The sequence below is a fragment of the Heloderma suspectum genome, chromosome 1, assembly GCF_057233095.1.
Source record: "Heloderma suspectum isolate Gila_16-S chromosome 1, 16-S_ref, whole genome shotgun sequence".
In the NCBI taxonomy this organism is placed as follows: domain Eukaryota; kingdom Metazoa; phylum Chordata; class Lepidosauria; order Squamata; family Helodermatidae; genus Heloderma; species Heloderma suspectum.
Genome location: NC_139458.1, coordinates 282686089 through 282702244, shown reverse-complemented (window position 1 = coordinate 282702244; position 16156 = coordinate 282686089). Strand labels below are relative to the sequence as shown.

The 16156-nt window shown below is 41.0% G+C and overlaps 1 protein-coding gene across 1 annotated transcript in view; it reads right to left on the bottom strand.

Annotated features, from left to right (window-relative positions):
• The window catches only part of ARHGEF10 (Rho guanine nucleotide exchange factor 10), a 150320-nt gene that overhangs the window by 17761 nt on the left and 116403 nt on the right, over positions 1-16156 (bottom strand). The window contains exon 27 of the mRNA XM_084826771.1: positions 6521-6695. Within this exon, the coding sequence (XP_084682897.1) occupies positions 6521-6695 (175 nt within the window). The remainder of the gene's footprint in view (positions 1-6520; positions 6696-16156) is intronic.

The following is a 16156-nucleotide window of genomic DNA, read 5'->3' as shown; positions in this document are numbered from 1 at the left end:
GTAAAACTCTTAAGAAGCCACAACCCTACAACACATTCTTCATTTAAATTGTCTCCATTAATGCCACTAATTTCAACAGTATAAGAAGGTCATCTTTGGCTCAGTTGCTGCATTAACATAAAGGTGCACATAGGCATAGGTATGCACCTACAATAATCCCACTGGATTTTTCAAGGCTCTGGAGAACATTCTGACACTGAAGGGCTATATAAAAAATACTTATACTCTAAACTGAGACTCTCTGCTACCATACCACTGCTACTTCATATAGCATTAAAGTATTCAAGTTGCTTCACATGCATTATCCCAGCAATATTTACACTACATAAGAGAAGCACAACTTGTCTCCAATGAAATTGTGGCAGCACTGAAATTTGAACCAGGGACTTCTTCGTTTACAGCTCACTGTATAAGCCACTATACTGCACCTCCTCTCATACCATTTATTGTCTTCTAGGATTCAAGTGAAACCTTCGCTTCAGGCCTAATCCTAGAGAGACAACTGATCAGTATCATTCTGGGATCCAAAAGGTACCTGAAAGACAATACTGGGGTGCTACAAAATGCTAATACTGTATTGGCAAATCTTGCACAAAATCCCATTTGATTTTCCTTGCAAAAGGAAACTCCCAGCAAGTCTTTATGTTCCATAGTTTTGCTCAGATGGACCCTCTTCTTTGAACATATTTAAAATAAAATCAAGTTGATATTTACAAGGGGTGAGAACCTATTACAAGTATTGCTGTACTACTTTTTTCTCTTAGTGAGGAAATGTTATATTTTCCTATCTCCCAGTTTCCAGGAAACACATGTCATACTACAAGATAAAGAATGGAAATCACCCTTTGTTACATAGGTAAGCTGTCATCAGTTGTTAGACAAACCAAGATTTTTTTCCGAGTAAGCAGAATTGTTCTAAAAGGATACATGTTTATCAAATTTCTCTTTCTCTCACACAAAAAATGATGGGTGTTAGGATATTACAATGTCTACAAAGACAGTTCATTGGATAATAAAATATAGATGGATTTATAAGAAGTCCACACTCTTCACAGCAATTTGGACTTGACACATTCTTACAGCAAAACATGAGTTAGTTAGATCAGGTCAACAGGCATGGCAGAACAGAGTCAGATTTACTGTAGCCTAGAACTACATATCTTAGTCTTCCCTGCCTTGAGCTGGCCTACTGGACAAGTGGCCAGAATATGCACTACGAAGCCACCTCCTTCCCATCCCTATAAACATGCACACTAGTGTACTTCTCTTTCTGTACAAGAATTCATGTGCCACTACAATGATCATAGGATCTGGGGGGAGGGGAGGTTTGTTTATTTCATTTCTATACTACCCAATAGCTGGAGCTCTTTGGGCAGTTCACAAAAATTGGTCTATCGTACTGCAGCAGATTTATTTATTTATTTAAGGTATTTTTATACTGCTGCTCAGCTAAAAAGGCTCCTGGAGCAGCTTAGGTATAATCAGTAAAAGAAGACAGTCCCTGACTAAGGGCTTGCAATCTAAAAAGACAGGACACATAAGCAAAAGGAACGGGGAGGAAAGAGATAAATAATCCAGAGAAGCTCTTTTTGTTGCTATTATTGCTATTTGGTGACAATAGCGATATCGTTATTGGCTGTTAATGATTTAAGGTGGGTTTCTTAAAAAGAGGTTTTAGATATCTACAAGCTGAGCATACTAGACTAACCTGCTATAATGTTACCATGTTAAATTTTTTAAAAAATGTTCTCAACTCAAGTGCTCTGTAGGAATGGTCTGAAAGTATACGATGACACAGTCGTATAGCTGAGGAGAAGCAGGTCTTACAAAGGCCTCCTGTGATCTCTTTGTCACTCAGTATAAAATTATTTGAAGGAAGAACATGGTTTGATAAACAAATACACTTAAGTATACCTTGGCCACATTTATGTGACTGCATGTCCCTTTCTTTGATGTTTCTCTGGAAACTAGTAATAAACGAAGGAGAAGGCCTTCTCAATGGTGGCTCCCCATCTATGGAACAAGCTCCCCAATGAGGTCTGCCTAGCACCAACATTGGCATCTTTTCAGTGCCAACTTAAGACCTATCTCTTTTCCCAGGCATTTGGCGGCACATGATGAGTTTTAATCGGTTCTGGATATGCCTTTAGTTATGACTGACTGTTCAAAGTTGTTTTTAGTTATAGGTTCTTTGTGTATATTGTCTGGGTGCTTTTATGTAAATGGCTTTTAAACTCTGTATATTGTATTTTAATATTTTAACTTCTGTAAACCGCCCAGAGAGCTCTGGCTATGGGGTGGTATAGAAATATAAGAAATGATAATGATATTAATATTAATAATAATAATAATAATGTGTTACAGCTTAAGGAGCTTCTTCTTTAGCTCAAGTTTAGGCGAGATTAGACAGACAGTTCTTCACTCACCCTGTTGAGTGACCCAGGGTCAATGAAACTGTCTGGGCTATTTTTAAGTTTTCCAATACTTTTTATTTTGCAGCTCCCCACTGGCCACTTCTATTTCACTAGAATCTCATATTCTCTCCCTGTGGTGCAAATGGCATTAGCACAACAAACACCTACACTCACAGGTACTGCTACTCCATGTTTCTCCTTATACTAAAGGATGGTATTAACAACACATTTATGGCTATAATTTTTTTCAACCTACTGGCTGCCTTAGCTTGAGCCTGCAGATATATTTCCTGATAGATATTCTGCTAGTGAAACAGAGCACACCATCACCTACACTGAGAGCCAAGCTAGACACGATGGGCAACTGGTCACAGTCCATCCTGTTCACATATATAAAATGGACTGGATGGGGATCGCTTCTTAATTCAAAAAGGAGCAGGGAGGGGGAGCAAAATCTGCCTTCTTTCTCAAGTTGCGTCTGTGCTCTGTTGCTTTAAGCTGCTCTCTATTATCAGCTCTGAAAATGAGCCAGGGGGAAACTGGGGGGAAACTGCTTAAAGCAACAGCAGCGCAATAAAGTGGGAGAAGGAGGTGGGTATCACGCTGCTCCCCTTTGATGGGAATTTTTAAAAATCCCACCTTCCTCCTGCTTAAGATATGAACAAGGCAGAGACTACTAAGCAAAGCACTATCCTGCATGTTTTCATGCGTTGCTGACCCAGTTTATACCTTCTCAGGGAAAATAACTAGAAGGACGTTTATTTTTATTTTGGATTCCCACCTAACCATGTAAGATTAAGGGTAAAATACTATACATGGCTGACTGGAGGGATGCTGGGAGTTGTAGGACTTTTTCTGTCTAAACATGTATATGATTGTGCCCTAAATCTTCTATAAATAAAGCTTAATCTCACTGACTGGGCAAAGGCGTTGTTTCTTTTTCATTTTTAATATAGAAAAATGCAAATAAATGTGTTGATTACATAGATATGAAATTCCAATTACAAATACAATACCAAATTAAAGAGAACACATGACAAATAACATTGCTACATTTTCTTTCCAACACATAACAGTTAGCCATTTTCCCCCAAACTAAGCATCATACATTTGCCTCTCTTGCACACATATATAACATGTATGTTTCATAATTACTGCCACATCTCAGATCCTTTAAAACCAATCTGATAGAGGAGGGGCAATGTCCTTTTCTGAGTGTGAGGCTATAAAGGTTTTTAACATTTTTAAGGACCTGTTATGGGTCCTTCACATCTGCTCACCCTGACAGGAGCAGAGAAGCAGCAAGGGATGGAGCATGAGGTCTTCTCCTCTTGATCTCTCTTGGATACAGTTCCAGGGAAAGAACATCTGAACAGGACATGTACTGTTTAACTACTAAGCACAAGGCCTACATAAAGGCCTGGTTCGTATGTCGTAACAACCCATGGTTAACAAACCATGGATCGTTGAGAAGACAAGCAGGAGCGAGTGTGCATGGGTTCAAACTCTGGGTTGCTCAGCCCCCAACAACACAGTGTTCCGGGTTCGGATGTCATGATAAACAAGCCAGAGATGAAGTGTCCCTGGATTGTTTATCACTATGGGAGCAGGTAGACACATGGGAACCAATATGCACACTCACTGGCTTCTCAACCAGCCATGGCTTGTTAACCATGGGTTGTTACGACGTGTGAAAATGTGAAAAGTAAATTTCTGCATTCCTAGCACATTGTTTTTTAAATTGTGATCCATGGAATAAGCACATCTAGCAATGCCAACCTGCTGCTACCTAGCAACACTTCCCCTTCTCCCTGTGTGTTCAGCACAGCTACAGAGTGTAGAAAGAATTGAATTTTAATTTAGAAGCCTTTCATGTGATGACTGTAAAATAAGATGGGGCCCACAGGAAAATGGGACAGTGGTCTGCAATACTAAGTTTTAAGAATACTTGTCCTAGGAAAACTGTTTCTGTTCTGAAGAACAGAGGCACAATTGAGGGGCATGACTTCCCATTTCTTTCTTTCTCCCCTTTCCCAAAGTTAGTTATAATATAAAATAAACCCATTAACTGCAGAACAATTATTCCTGACTTAAAGGGTCTAATGTGGAAGGAAAGGAACAGCAAAAGAAATCTTAAAACAGCTGGTTAATCTGAGTTTACATCCCGTTTTGCTACAATCTGTCACAAAACACTTAAAGATTGATTTCTCTTGACAAGTGATTTACCCCTCCCCCCACCTCTCTCTGAAATATTTTCTATAAACCCTTAAAGTATTTTATCAGTCTCCACCTATTTTTCCTTCCACACTGAGGTACTTTTGCCCCTCAGCAAATTCAGGAAATTATCTCTGTGTGTTCGCACCATATCCTATTGTTTTATGAAGGAGATCTTTCTTTACTAAAGTAGGCCTGATCAGAATAATTAGCAAATAAAATATTGAGTACAAATGAGGTTCCACTGTACCCCCCAGAGGGTCCTCAAAAGAGCAATAAATGAGATGTGCATGAAAGCTACATTCATTCTGCTTTGATGCTCACTTGCTCCTTTTCACAAATACAGTATATTTTGTAAAGATCAATGTGTTTTTGTTTCTTGTTTTTAACTTTCTCCAGCTTTTACCAGGGTACAAATCATTTCACACAGAATTCTACATCCATGTTTAACATCCAATGAAATTCAGCTATTTAATCATTTTTGCAGGGTGTCTATCAAGATATAAAGAACTCTACTAAAACTTTTAAGTGAGCAGTCCTAATAAAGTAAAAAGAAAATCATCTGATAAAAGTGAAGCTGCTGGAATGTAATGGTAGTGACAGCAGGGGAGATATATAATTACCCAAGCTCTTCAACAGAAAAACAGTTTACGCTGTCTTGTTTTATTGCTATGGCAATGACAGCTACGGCTCAATATTTCCCAACTACCTTTTTTCCCCTTCCATTTGACACACAGAAAAGCTCATTTCTAACCAGAATACAAAAACAGTTCACCCCTCACAATACACAGCATTAAATCCTTTTGCACAATGAGAACAGATTGAATGAATACTTCACTAGAACTCAGGGCAAGGACAGAAATGACTGGCTGGAAAACAGCAACCCAAAATATAATTTTATTAAAATGAGAGAGTTGATATTGTGAAGCTAACAGAAAAAGTAGAAGCACCAGCAGCGGATGGGGAAGTTCTACCATATTTGTGACCAATTAAGGACTGCCCACATCTGCTGCTCTAAATTTAGTGAAAACACACAAACCAGAAATTACTTTTAAAATGGCTGCTACGTTTCCGGTTTACCAGCTGCAAATAAAGCTGGATAAAGTTGAATTTGTGGACTTCATATTATTTCTACTAAAAAATAATAATTGTGGGTGACATCTAGGTTACAAAAATGAAAAAGTGAATATAAATGCCTTTCAAGATGGAGTGTTACTAAAGAGACAAAGAAAATAAAAGCAACAGGACTATACATGTAACAATCATGAGGGCTTTAAAATCACATTTCAGGCAAAGTTCTTGGCCTGGTCAGTTAATGGGGTACCCTCTTCTGTTCCTTTGCCAAGAATTAAAAATACATCTTAAGGTGCAATCCTATGCATGTTCAGACATGCCATGCTAACAAAAGGCCTACAACTCCCAGCATGCCCCATCCATACTGGATGGGGCATGCTGGGAGTTGTAGGCCTTTTGTTAGCATGGCATGTCTGAACATGCATAGGATTGTGCTCTCAATTATAAAACAACTGCTGCATTTTTGTTATGTGTAGCTTTTGTTTGCTAGCTGGCATGAAAAAATGTTTTTCATTTTTAAATCTTAAATTATTAATGGGGGGGCCTGCATGCAGTTAAAAAAAGGGGGAAGTTGTGGATGTGAAACTGAAATTCTATGCCATTTATGTTACCACAGAATTATATTAACACCCCTGTTCCAGCAACAGTTTTAGTTAACATCTCAATTCAGACCAATAGTATGACTGAAAGACAACTTGCATTTGTGATTACAGATTTCCTATTTGGGTGTCATGCCTATGAAGTACTAGAGCATGCCAAGAATTGCACAATCCAAACAAAACATTGATGCCATTGCTAAGCATAGATAAAGTTGGTACCTGACAACATATTGAGAACAAGAGTAGCAACGTTAACATCTTGGAGATGCTTAAGGGTTTCGGTGTGGAAAAGGCGAAGAGTAGATCCTGATGTGAAGGCAATCCAGATCCCAACTCCTGCAACAGCCATATGAGAAATCACCATCCCTTCTTCTTGATGAGCTTCAAAGTGGCACTGCATAAGAGACAGAAATCACTGAAAGTCACATAGAAGAACAAGCAATATCAGTAGGCCATATTTAGTTGATTAGGGAAAAACCTTGTACCCGTTATAACACGGGTCCAAACTTTTTGGACCCGTGGGCACATTTGGAAATTTGAGAAACTGTGGGCACCACCATAAAATGCCTGATCAGTGGATCGCTGCTTTGGCATCTCCCTGTTGTGTCTATGGATCTTAGGCTGCATCTTATTCAACAAAAACTTGTTTCATGTCTATTGGACACTGCAACGTCTCTTTAATAAGGAATTGTCTACTTTGGCTAATTGCTGGTGGTACAATACAGCTAATGGTTCTTTTAAACATGTTTTGGTAGTGTCTAGTAGTTGCTTCTTCTTGTGGGGAGGTGCCTAATAAAAAATGAATTCGAATACTGGGATTCAGATGTTCCTTTTACAGGGTTGTTTCCAAGCTTGCCCCTCCATGAACGGAATGCCTCCTCCTATTTGCAGAAGGGATTGGGACCAAATGGGGACGTCCTGCTGGGGGAAGGTGATTTTTAACAATTCACCCTTCCCTCGGCAACCCCCAATGCCCCCTCCCATGCTGTTCCAGAGGATCCCCCAACCTTCCAGAACATTTTTTTTTCAGGGGAGCCCAGGAGAAATCAGCAAAAATCACCTCCCCACTCATCATGAGCTAAACTCTGCTCATTAACTGGCTGGGTTCACACAACATGCTAACCCACCCAGTGTGGGTTGTTGTTGAACTATGGGTTATTGTGTTGTTTGAATGCAGCATGTTTCCCGCAGGGTGGGTTATCAATGTTGTCTGAATGCAGCGCGGAAAACGCACAGCGTTTACGCAACATGTTAACCCACTGTGTGGAAAACACACTGCATTCAGACAACAAAATAACCCATGGTGGGTTAGCGTATTGTGTGAACCCTGTCAGTCTGTTTCCTAAGGGCTAATTCACAGTTTGCTTTTTGAGCTCGAGTACCAGCTCAGTCTAGCTGAGGACTGGACTTTAACTACAGGGATCAATTAAGAACCCGCACTTAGCCATGAATGCTGCTGGATGACCTTGGGACACTCTCTCTCAGCCTAATCTACCTCACAATACTATTGTAAGGATAAAATGGGAGGCCGGGGGGTGGGGGCACTACGTGCCTTCTGAGCTCCATGGAGGAAGGGTAGAACAAAAATATGTGATGCATACAACGCATCCATTAAATGGTTGCGTTTCTTCAACTATGAATGGGGTTCGGGGGTGGGGGCTCATCCTTTGTCAATAGCTGATTATGTGTTTATTTCACACAAGGCCCTCTAACTGCACTTAGCCTATTGACAGTGGATGGTGCAATGTGGCTACTTTCTGTATCCAGACAGAAAAGGTAAAATGACAAAGGGCAGTTCAACTCTAAAATATGCTTCCAAGAACTGAATATTTTGAGAGATGCTTGCAGAATCCATCTCAACCAGATTCCAATCCAGAATTTCACATTCCAAAAATTTAGCATGCTTTCCAGATCACAACTTGGCAGGTAGAATCCATATGGGAGTTGGTTCCTGCAGGAATATTTTAGGAATTTCCCCAGAAAAACAACTGCTAAAAATGGTTAAAGATTAAAGATGGGGGGACAATGACTGGACAATAGTGCAATGAACATCTCAATTTAAATCAACAGGAAAATTTAAAGCGGCTGCAGTGCCCAAAATGCCAGGGGGGAGGAGGAGCAAAGAGGAACCAACCACTTCTTGCCCCAAAGGTTATCAGGGGTGGGCTGCTCTTTCCACCTAACCAGGCTCCTTCAAGACTGCAGCCTCTTTAAATCTCCCTACTAAATTCAGTAGATGTGAAATGGTGCAAGTATGCTATGTGTTTTTAGAAAAAACTTGGGAAAAACCATTCCCAAAGTGGAAACAATGTATGCATCTAGTAATCTGGATTTCCCAAAGTTTTAACTAGAGTGCAGCCAAACAGATGTCAGAATCCTAGAACAATTAGAGAGCAGAGTTCTAGGCATTGATTTCATTTCATTGATTTCATTTTATTTATTACATTTCTATTCCACCTAATAAAACTCTCTGCTCTCTGGGCAGGTTTCAAAGCTTAAAAAGCTTAAAAATACAGTACTATGTATAATATAAAAACAGTTTAGCCACAAACCTGTGAACAGAGAAGACACACACACACACACACTCCCATGACGTGATTAAAAACCTATCATATGCTGCCAAATGCCTGGGAGTAGAGGAAGGTCTTAACCTGGCACTGAGAAGATAACAATGTTGGCACCAGGTGGGCCTTGCTGGGGAGTTCATTCCATAAATAGGGGGGTGCCACTGAGAAGGCTCTCTCCCTTTTTGCCACCTTCTGAGCATCCCTAAGAGGAGGCACCTGGAGGAAGGCCTTCGATGATCAACGTAGTGTGCGGGTAGGTTCACTCATCCCTAAATATTTTAACAAATTATGGAAAAGATGGTCTCATACTTTTAAGCCTTACAATACCAACCCATTCAAGGCAAAAGACATGGATGTAGTGGTTCAAAATATATGCCACATGGATTTTTTTGTCAAAAGGTTCTGAACTTATTCAGATAAGGGTGTAAGCAAAAGCCTCCACTTGAAGGATACAGCGTGATAGCTCCAGTTATGTTATTCTGAAGGGAACAAAGCAAAACAGTTCTGAAGCCTCTCCTTCAGGTCTATGGGAACAGATGGCACTACCCAAGTAAGGAACAAGGAAAGAAAGGGGGGAGGGAATCATATGGCCAAGAAAGGCCACGTTAATTTTGTCAAATGAATTTATTAACATCAATCATGAGAAAGTTCAATGAGGAAATGATTTTTTTTAACCTAGGCAATTAATAAAGGCAATTAATAACAGTATATTTTTTTACTGTTAAAAGGTGTTTAAGATGGGTAAAAAAGAGCAATACAGGAAAAAAATGCTGATATTAGGAATAAATCTTTAAAAGTGGGTTATTTTAGGATCATTGGTTGCTGTGATACAGATCATCATGTGACATTGTGACGTATTATTGCTTTCTTTATGATTAATATATGTTAGAGAACATTATGAATATTAGTACATTTCAAAGCTGATCTTTCAAGGGGAGGTAAGAGTTTGCTAGCCTAGATGTTACTTGAAAAATGAATGTACATTCCAATGTAAGATGCTATGGGTTTGATTACATGGTAGCCTTCTTGCGGGTGCAGTTTTCTGTGTTCCATTTTTTCTTTAAATGCAGAATTTCATGGTATCTATCACACTGCCAAAATTTTCCTCCTGCCCCCCAGTATGTAATGCAATCTCCTTTCGTCCCTCCCCCGCCACCTCTTCCCCAACCCTTCACCACAATTTCCCTCCCATTTCTGTCTCCTTCTGTGGGCATGCACGCAGGTAAGTCAACTTAGCTGTGCACACACACACTTTAAAAAAAAAGATAAGGAGAAGGATTTGCACAAGACTGTTATGGTGGAAGTCTACAAATGCATGTTTTTGAAAGGAGGTAATTCTAGAAGTGTGCCATCAAAATAAAAGCGAAAGACAGCCGTGTTTGCACTACGCCAATCAGAAATGAAATGACACAAAGGGGAGTGAAATTGTGCTACATGGACAGGCCCATTCAAAAATATCACAGTAAGTATCACAACTATGTCCCCACAGAAATACCACGAGGTTCCAGAAACGGGGATTTTTCTGGTACTATGGCATGCCAGGAAAAAATAGCCCCTTTCAATTACTAGTTTCAGCTGTGCAGACAGCACAATTTCTTCTCTGTTTTTATTTATTATTCCAATTTACTATTCCAATTGTATTTATTATTCCAGCTTCTTTAGAAACGAAGAGAATTGTGGGATTGTTCACGATGTACATAGGAAAACTAATTGAAGGGCCAACTGTGTCCAAGAGGTATCAGCAAACAACTGACTAAGGGTCCAGTAGCAGGAAGGAAGGGTCACTTTAAAATACAAAATGGAGAAGAAGGACACAATGGACCAGAAGCTGAAAGAAGCTGAATTTGACTTGTGTCTGACTAAATTCATTAAAATCTTACCTGTGGTGATCGACATTATGGGAATGTTATACGATGAGTGATTTGGGGTGGAAAATTTTCCAGTGCTTTATTTTTCTGCAGAAAACTTGTTTCATAAGTTCATTAGTAAAAATGAATGTATGCCAACGGCAGATACAATTTTAGGCAAGCTGGGCAGTTATAAAATTGTGATTAATTTTTTCTGTTTATCCCCAGAAAGTAGGTGAGAATACACACACACACACACACACGTGTGTGTGTGTGTGTATATATATATATATATATATATATATATATATATATATAACTAATAAACAGTGACAGCGATACTGAAGGTGTCCCAACAACCTCAGCAGAAGAGAATTGAACTCTGTTGAAAGAAATGAGTGGTTGTCAGCATATCATGCACAGTTCTTTGGGTTGCTAAAATTAGTATGTTAACAGTTTTCAGTACATGGGGCAACTTTTGTTAGCTTTACGGTTTACTAAACACAAGTAAAATAAACATGCTACATCAGACCTTTCTAGGGCTGGGGTCAGCAACTTGTGGCCTACACTTCCCATCAGCCCTAGCCAGCATTGCCAATGGTGAGGGATGATGGAAGTTGTGGCCCTCCAGATGTTTTGGCCTACAAGTTGCCCACCTCCGCTCTGGGGCATCAGAACATTTGTCCATGCAAACTTAATTTTTTCCTGTGCAAATGACCCTATGCAGATTAACCTAATTTGTATTGGAACATTTTCCAGAAAATTTTCCAAATTCAAAAATTTCCGGAAAACCCATAGCACCAACTTAGTTAGAAGCAATCATTTGTGACACTTGGGGGGGGGGACACACACACCAATGCATGTAACATGGAAGAGAAAGAGCAGCCAGGTGTGGGAATTTGAACCAGGGGACCCCCCCCCCCAGTCCAAACCTCTATCTGCTCTACAGCTCCTGCTACCCAGATGTTTGGGTTTTTTTAAAGGCAGGCATATAAAGTACCTTAAAGAAACAAACATACTGGGTGTTATCCAATTTCTGTTTAAGATCTACTTTCACCATTATTTAAATTATAATTAGCGAAGCTCTGAGCAGCTCATTGTAATTCTATGAAGTTGTTTCTAATTCACACCAAAGGGAATGGCAGTAAAACAAAACAAAAACCATTAAAATAGTTTTGCTCAGTGGGTTTCCACACAAATTATAGCTGGTGTTACATCTTAAAAAAACCTGTCAACCAACAACAATGGAACTAATCAAAACAGATCTCAAATAAAATAGAAAGGTACGAACAAACCCCAAGCAAGCTATTTACTAACACATCTTCATGCTGCAATCCTATACTGACTTATCTGGGAGTAAGTCCCATTCAAGTCACTGGGGCTTACTTTTGAATAGACATGGATAGGACTGCACTCAAAAGCACATGCGCTGACATGCAAACACACACACACACAGACACACTCACACACTCACACTGAAAACCTCAGCTGGGAAAAACATTTTAGAAGACAGAGAAATATCACTTTTAAATTACTTGAGTCTTGAAAGACAATACAAATCAGACAATTAAAAATTCACGATCAAGCACCTTCAAAAATAGGTAGGCAGATACAACAACTATGTTACTATATCAGCCATGCGGTCAGACTGAAGTAAAAGACTGAAGAATTCACTAAGCTGAGAAAGTTGCATGCAGCTGCCATCCATGGCAGAAGCTGAGAATGTGATCATCAACTGGACGAGACACGAATATGACCCACTTTTGTAGAAGTCTAACTAGAAGTGCATTTTAGTTTGTTTATTTGATAGCTGGTGTGGCCTTTTTTTTCACCCAGCCACTGGAACGAATGTTCTTGGGATTATCACAGATGTCCCTCACTGTACCCCAAATACAACACAGATGCCTCCCTTCCTATTGACCCCTGCAATTATAGTTTTGCCTGTCTTAAGTAGAGATTAAATAATATGGGAGGAATGCCATGGCCCCCAAGAGGACAAATTACTGTTCACTGAAACATCTTGGTGTAACAAGTGAAAGTAGTTTTTATTATAAGCATATGTTCCTTAGAAGCAGGTTTCCTCCCTCCAGCCGTAATTGCTCTTCCCTTTCATCCTGCCCTCAAAATAAATACCCAGCCCTTGGCATCTGGCCTAGATTGAAAATGGAGATGACCTCCCTGAAGAACTTCCTTCCAAGGCAGCCAGTTATTATTTTATCTAGATTCTTCTGTTCTGGGGGTGGGGTGGGGGGCTTGTGCCATATTTGATACAATTCAGGCCCCAGTTGTTGTCACACCTATCAGCAGAAGGGTTATACACTTCCATTATGAAGTCTTACTAGGGTCTTATTAATTCCATACCAGTAGCAAGAAGAATATTCCTCACTGTTTCAGTAACATATGGACTAGGCCCTTAGATGATTACCCTTTAGGTTTCTTCAGTGAACAAGCAAGAATCCATTCTGTTGGTATAGCTGCTAGCAATTTCCAAAGGCATTTTTCTTATCACATGCTGTTTTTACCAGCTGATTCACTGTACTTCCAGACAATGCATGCTTCAATTTGTAAAGCTCTCTGCTGAAATTTCAAGAGACATAGTAAACTGCCATGGACATATTTAAGGTAGATCTGTCTTGCAAGTTAACTCATTCTGGAGTTCAGTTTTTCATCACTTATAGAGTATTATTGGCTTTGGTCATTATTTACTCTGACCTCAATGTTCTCCCCACTCCTCACCCGGATGTCTCCCCACCTTAGATTATGCTGGAGCAACTGGGATGGCCCTTAGGCTAAGTGGGTAGGTTCTGCTAATTTGCCACCTTCCTAGGTTTCTTGGGAGGAACTATGCTTATATTAGGGCTGTGCACCAATACAGCCCAAGTCCCAAACCTCAAGTCAAAGTGGGCTGCTTTGGGCTGTTTCGGGCCCTTCGGAGGCAAAGTGGAGGGGGCACAAAGCAACCCAGAGTGGGTCAGAGCTCTCCGAAGTGCTTGGTGCACTTTGAAGCTTCGGCATCCCAGCCCAGCCACACCGGTGACTCCAGCTCCTTACCTGACGTGACTCACAGGAGTCGTCTCTGCTGTTGCTGCCGTCGCTATTTTAAAAATGGTGGCTCCCACCAAAAAGAGCCGGCGCGCATCCATAGCTCAGGAGCTGGTGGTGGTGCAGGCAGCGGCGGCAGCAGTGGAGGCCACCTCCACCACTGCCACCACCGCTGCCTCCACTATCACCGGTCTGTCATTGCTGCCACCAGCTCTTGAGCCATTTTTAAAATGGCACCTCCCTGCAACAAGAGCAGGCGCACTCCAGGGCTCAGGAGTGGGCAGCAGTGGAGGAGGAGGCCCAGGTAAGAAGCTAGGAGTATGTGTGGGGGCGTCGGAGGGGAGCCGAAGCGGGATCTGGATGGCCGAATCCCACTTCGGGTTTGGGGCCAAGTTGGGTCAGGGGGGCTCTGAATCAGCCCAAGGCAAATCGGGCCCGCCTCCGAAGCCATGAAGCGGCTTCCGAGTCAGATCGGGGGGTCTCTGCACAGCCCTAGTGTATATTGGTACATAAACATCACATATGCACATCCAGATAAATAATGTAAAAAAAAGAAGTAGACGGTGTTCCTGTTTCTCTCTGGCTCTCTAATTTGACAGTATCCTTAAATCCAATGGCCAAAAAGACCAATAGAGATTTCCTGGATGTCATACAAAAGAGCATCATGTCTAAGGACATTCAGTTTGACCAAGGGATTACTATTACTCAATAGCGATCACACATTTGAAACAATAATGTAGGTATAATATAGCATAAAACTGTATCACACTCTTGACCTGAAAAAGCTATCTCGCTGCCTTTCGTCTGTCCAAAGGCAACTGAAATGTATAGCTAATAGAAACTTTCTTCTGCCTGAGAAAGAACACCCAGAGCCACCATAGTGCTCCACTGTTTCCCTCACCAAGACAGACAGTATAGTGACTATGATTTGGGGAGACTCCCTTTCTTCACTTTCCAGAAGAGAAAGTGATTATGCACATGCACTGCCATAGCCCTCCACTTGTTTCCCCATCTCTGTCCTGGGAAAACCCATGATAGAGCATTGTGCTTGTTGTCATGCTCAGCACAATTAAGCAGTCCTATCATTCAGCTGGTTTGCTACGTAATCCCATCCCATCTGTACTTTTCTCCTCCCCAAAGAGGCTTGTATTTCCTTCTCCATCTCTCTTTCTCTAGCTCTATGGCAACATTAGAGCTCTAACACACATTTTCAATGTGACAGCCAAATCCCAAACCTCTTAACACAGTGGCGCCTGAGATGACCAGCCACTATTAAAACAGCACATTGCATAGTCACATATTTCTCTTCCCTCCTACTTACACCCAATACAAACTCCTTTGTGATCCTTGGCCCAAAGAGCTGTGCCAAGGACTGAACCATGCTTTCTCGAGCATAGCCAATTCTGTATAATGGGCCCCATTGTTCAGAAGTGACTGATTTTTACTACTTTTAAGGAAAAAAGAAAAAGCAGTGTTTAGACATGCCATGGAGGAATACAGAGTATTTTGTTTATTCAGATGGCTTTGTTTGTTTTTAAAATGAAGTTATAATATATTTCATCCACACACAGAAATGTCCAAGAGTAGGATTGTTTTACATCTGTGTTGTGACACATTTTTCCAAATACTGAGAGGAAAGCCCATTTTACAACCCCCATGAATGCCACACTTTCTGTGCCCCAGACACCTAGAAGAAAGGAACTGCAACAACTCTGAGGAAGCAGATTGTTAAAGGGGAAAGCAGGCATGCCAAACATGCGTGCTCAAACCACACATGGCAGGCAAGTAGATCAAGGACTGTGGAAGTAGTAGCCCACACTAGACCCAAGACTGTACTGTAAAACCTGCTTGCTTGTTATTAACAGCTTTATTCTGGAAAGAGAAACACCTCAAACATTCAGCCATTTTAATAAGACTACACTGCTAACATCCCAATCCTAGGCACTGTTCTGCTTACACAGCAACCTTGAGGAATAAGCATTGGAATGCTGGTCCTGGAGCTTCTAGATTTACATTGGAACTTGCTACCAGTATACTTACAGCAGCAATCAGGTAAATGGTTGAGATGGGGCAGCAGGGGCGGGGTGTGTGTGTGTCCCTGCTCAAGAAACAGCAACATGGTGCCACAGCCTTCCCCAAACTGTCTCCCCTCCAGATGTGTTGGACTGCAACTCCAATAATTTCCAGCCAGCATGGCCAATGACCACACTGGCTGGGAATTATGGGAGTTGCAGTCCATCACATCTGGAGGGGACCACATTGGGGAAGGCTGCGGTACCATGTAAGGGCACTTGGACTTACTCCTCCCTACTTTTGCCAGTACATTTATCTCCTGGCTTTCTTATGAGCGGCCTTTCAAGCCCATGAGAACTACAGAGGGTGGCACAACCCCATGCCAG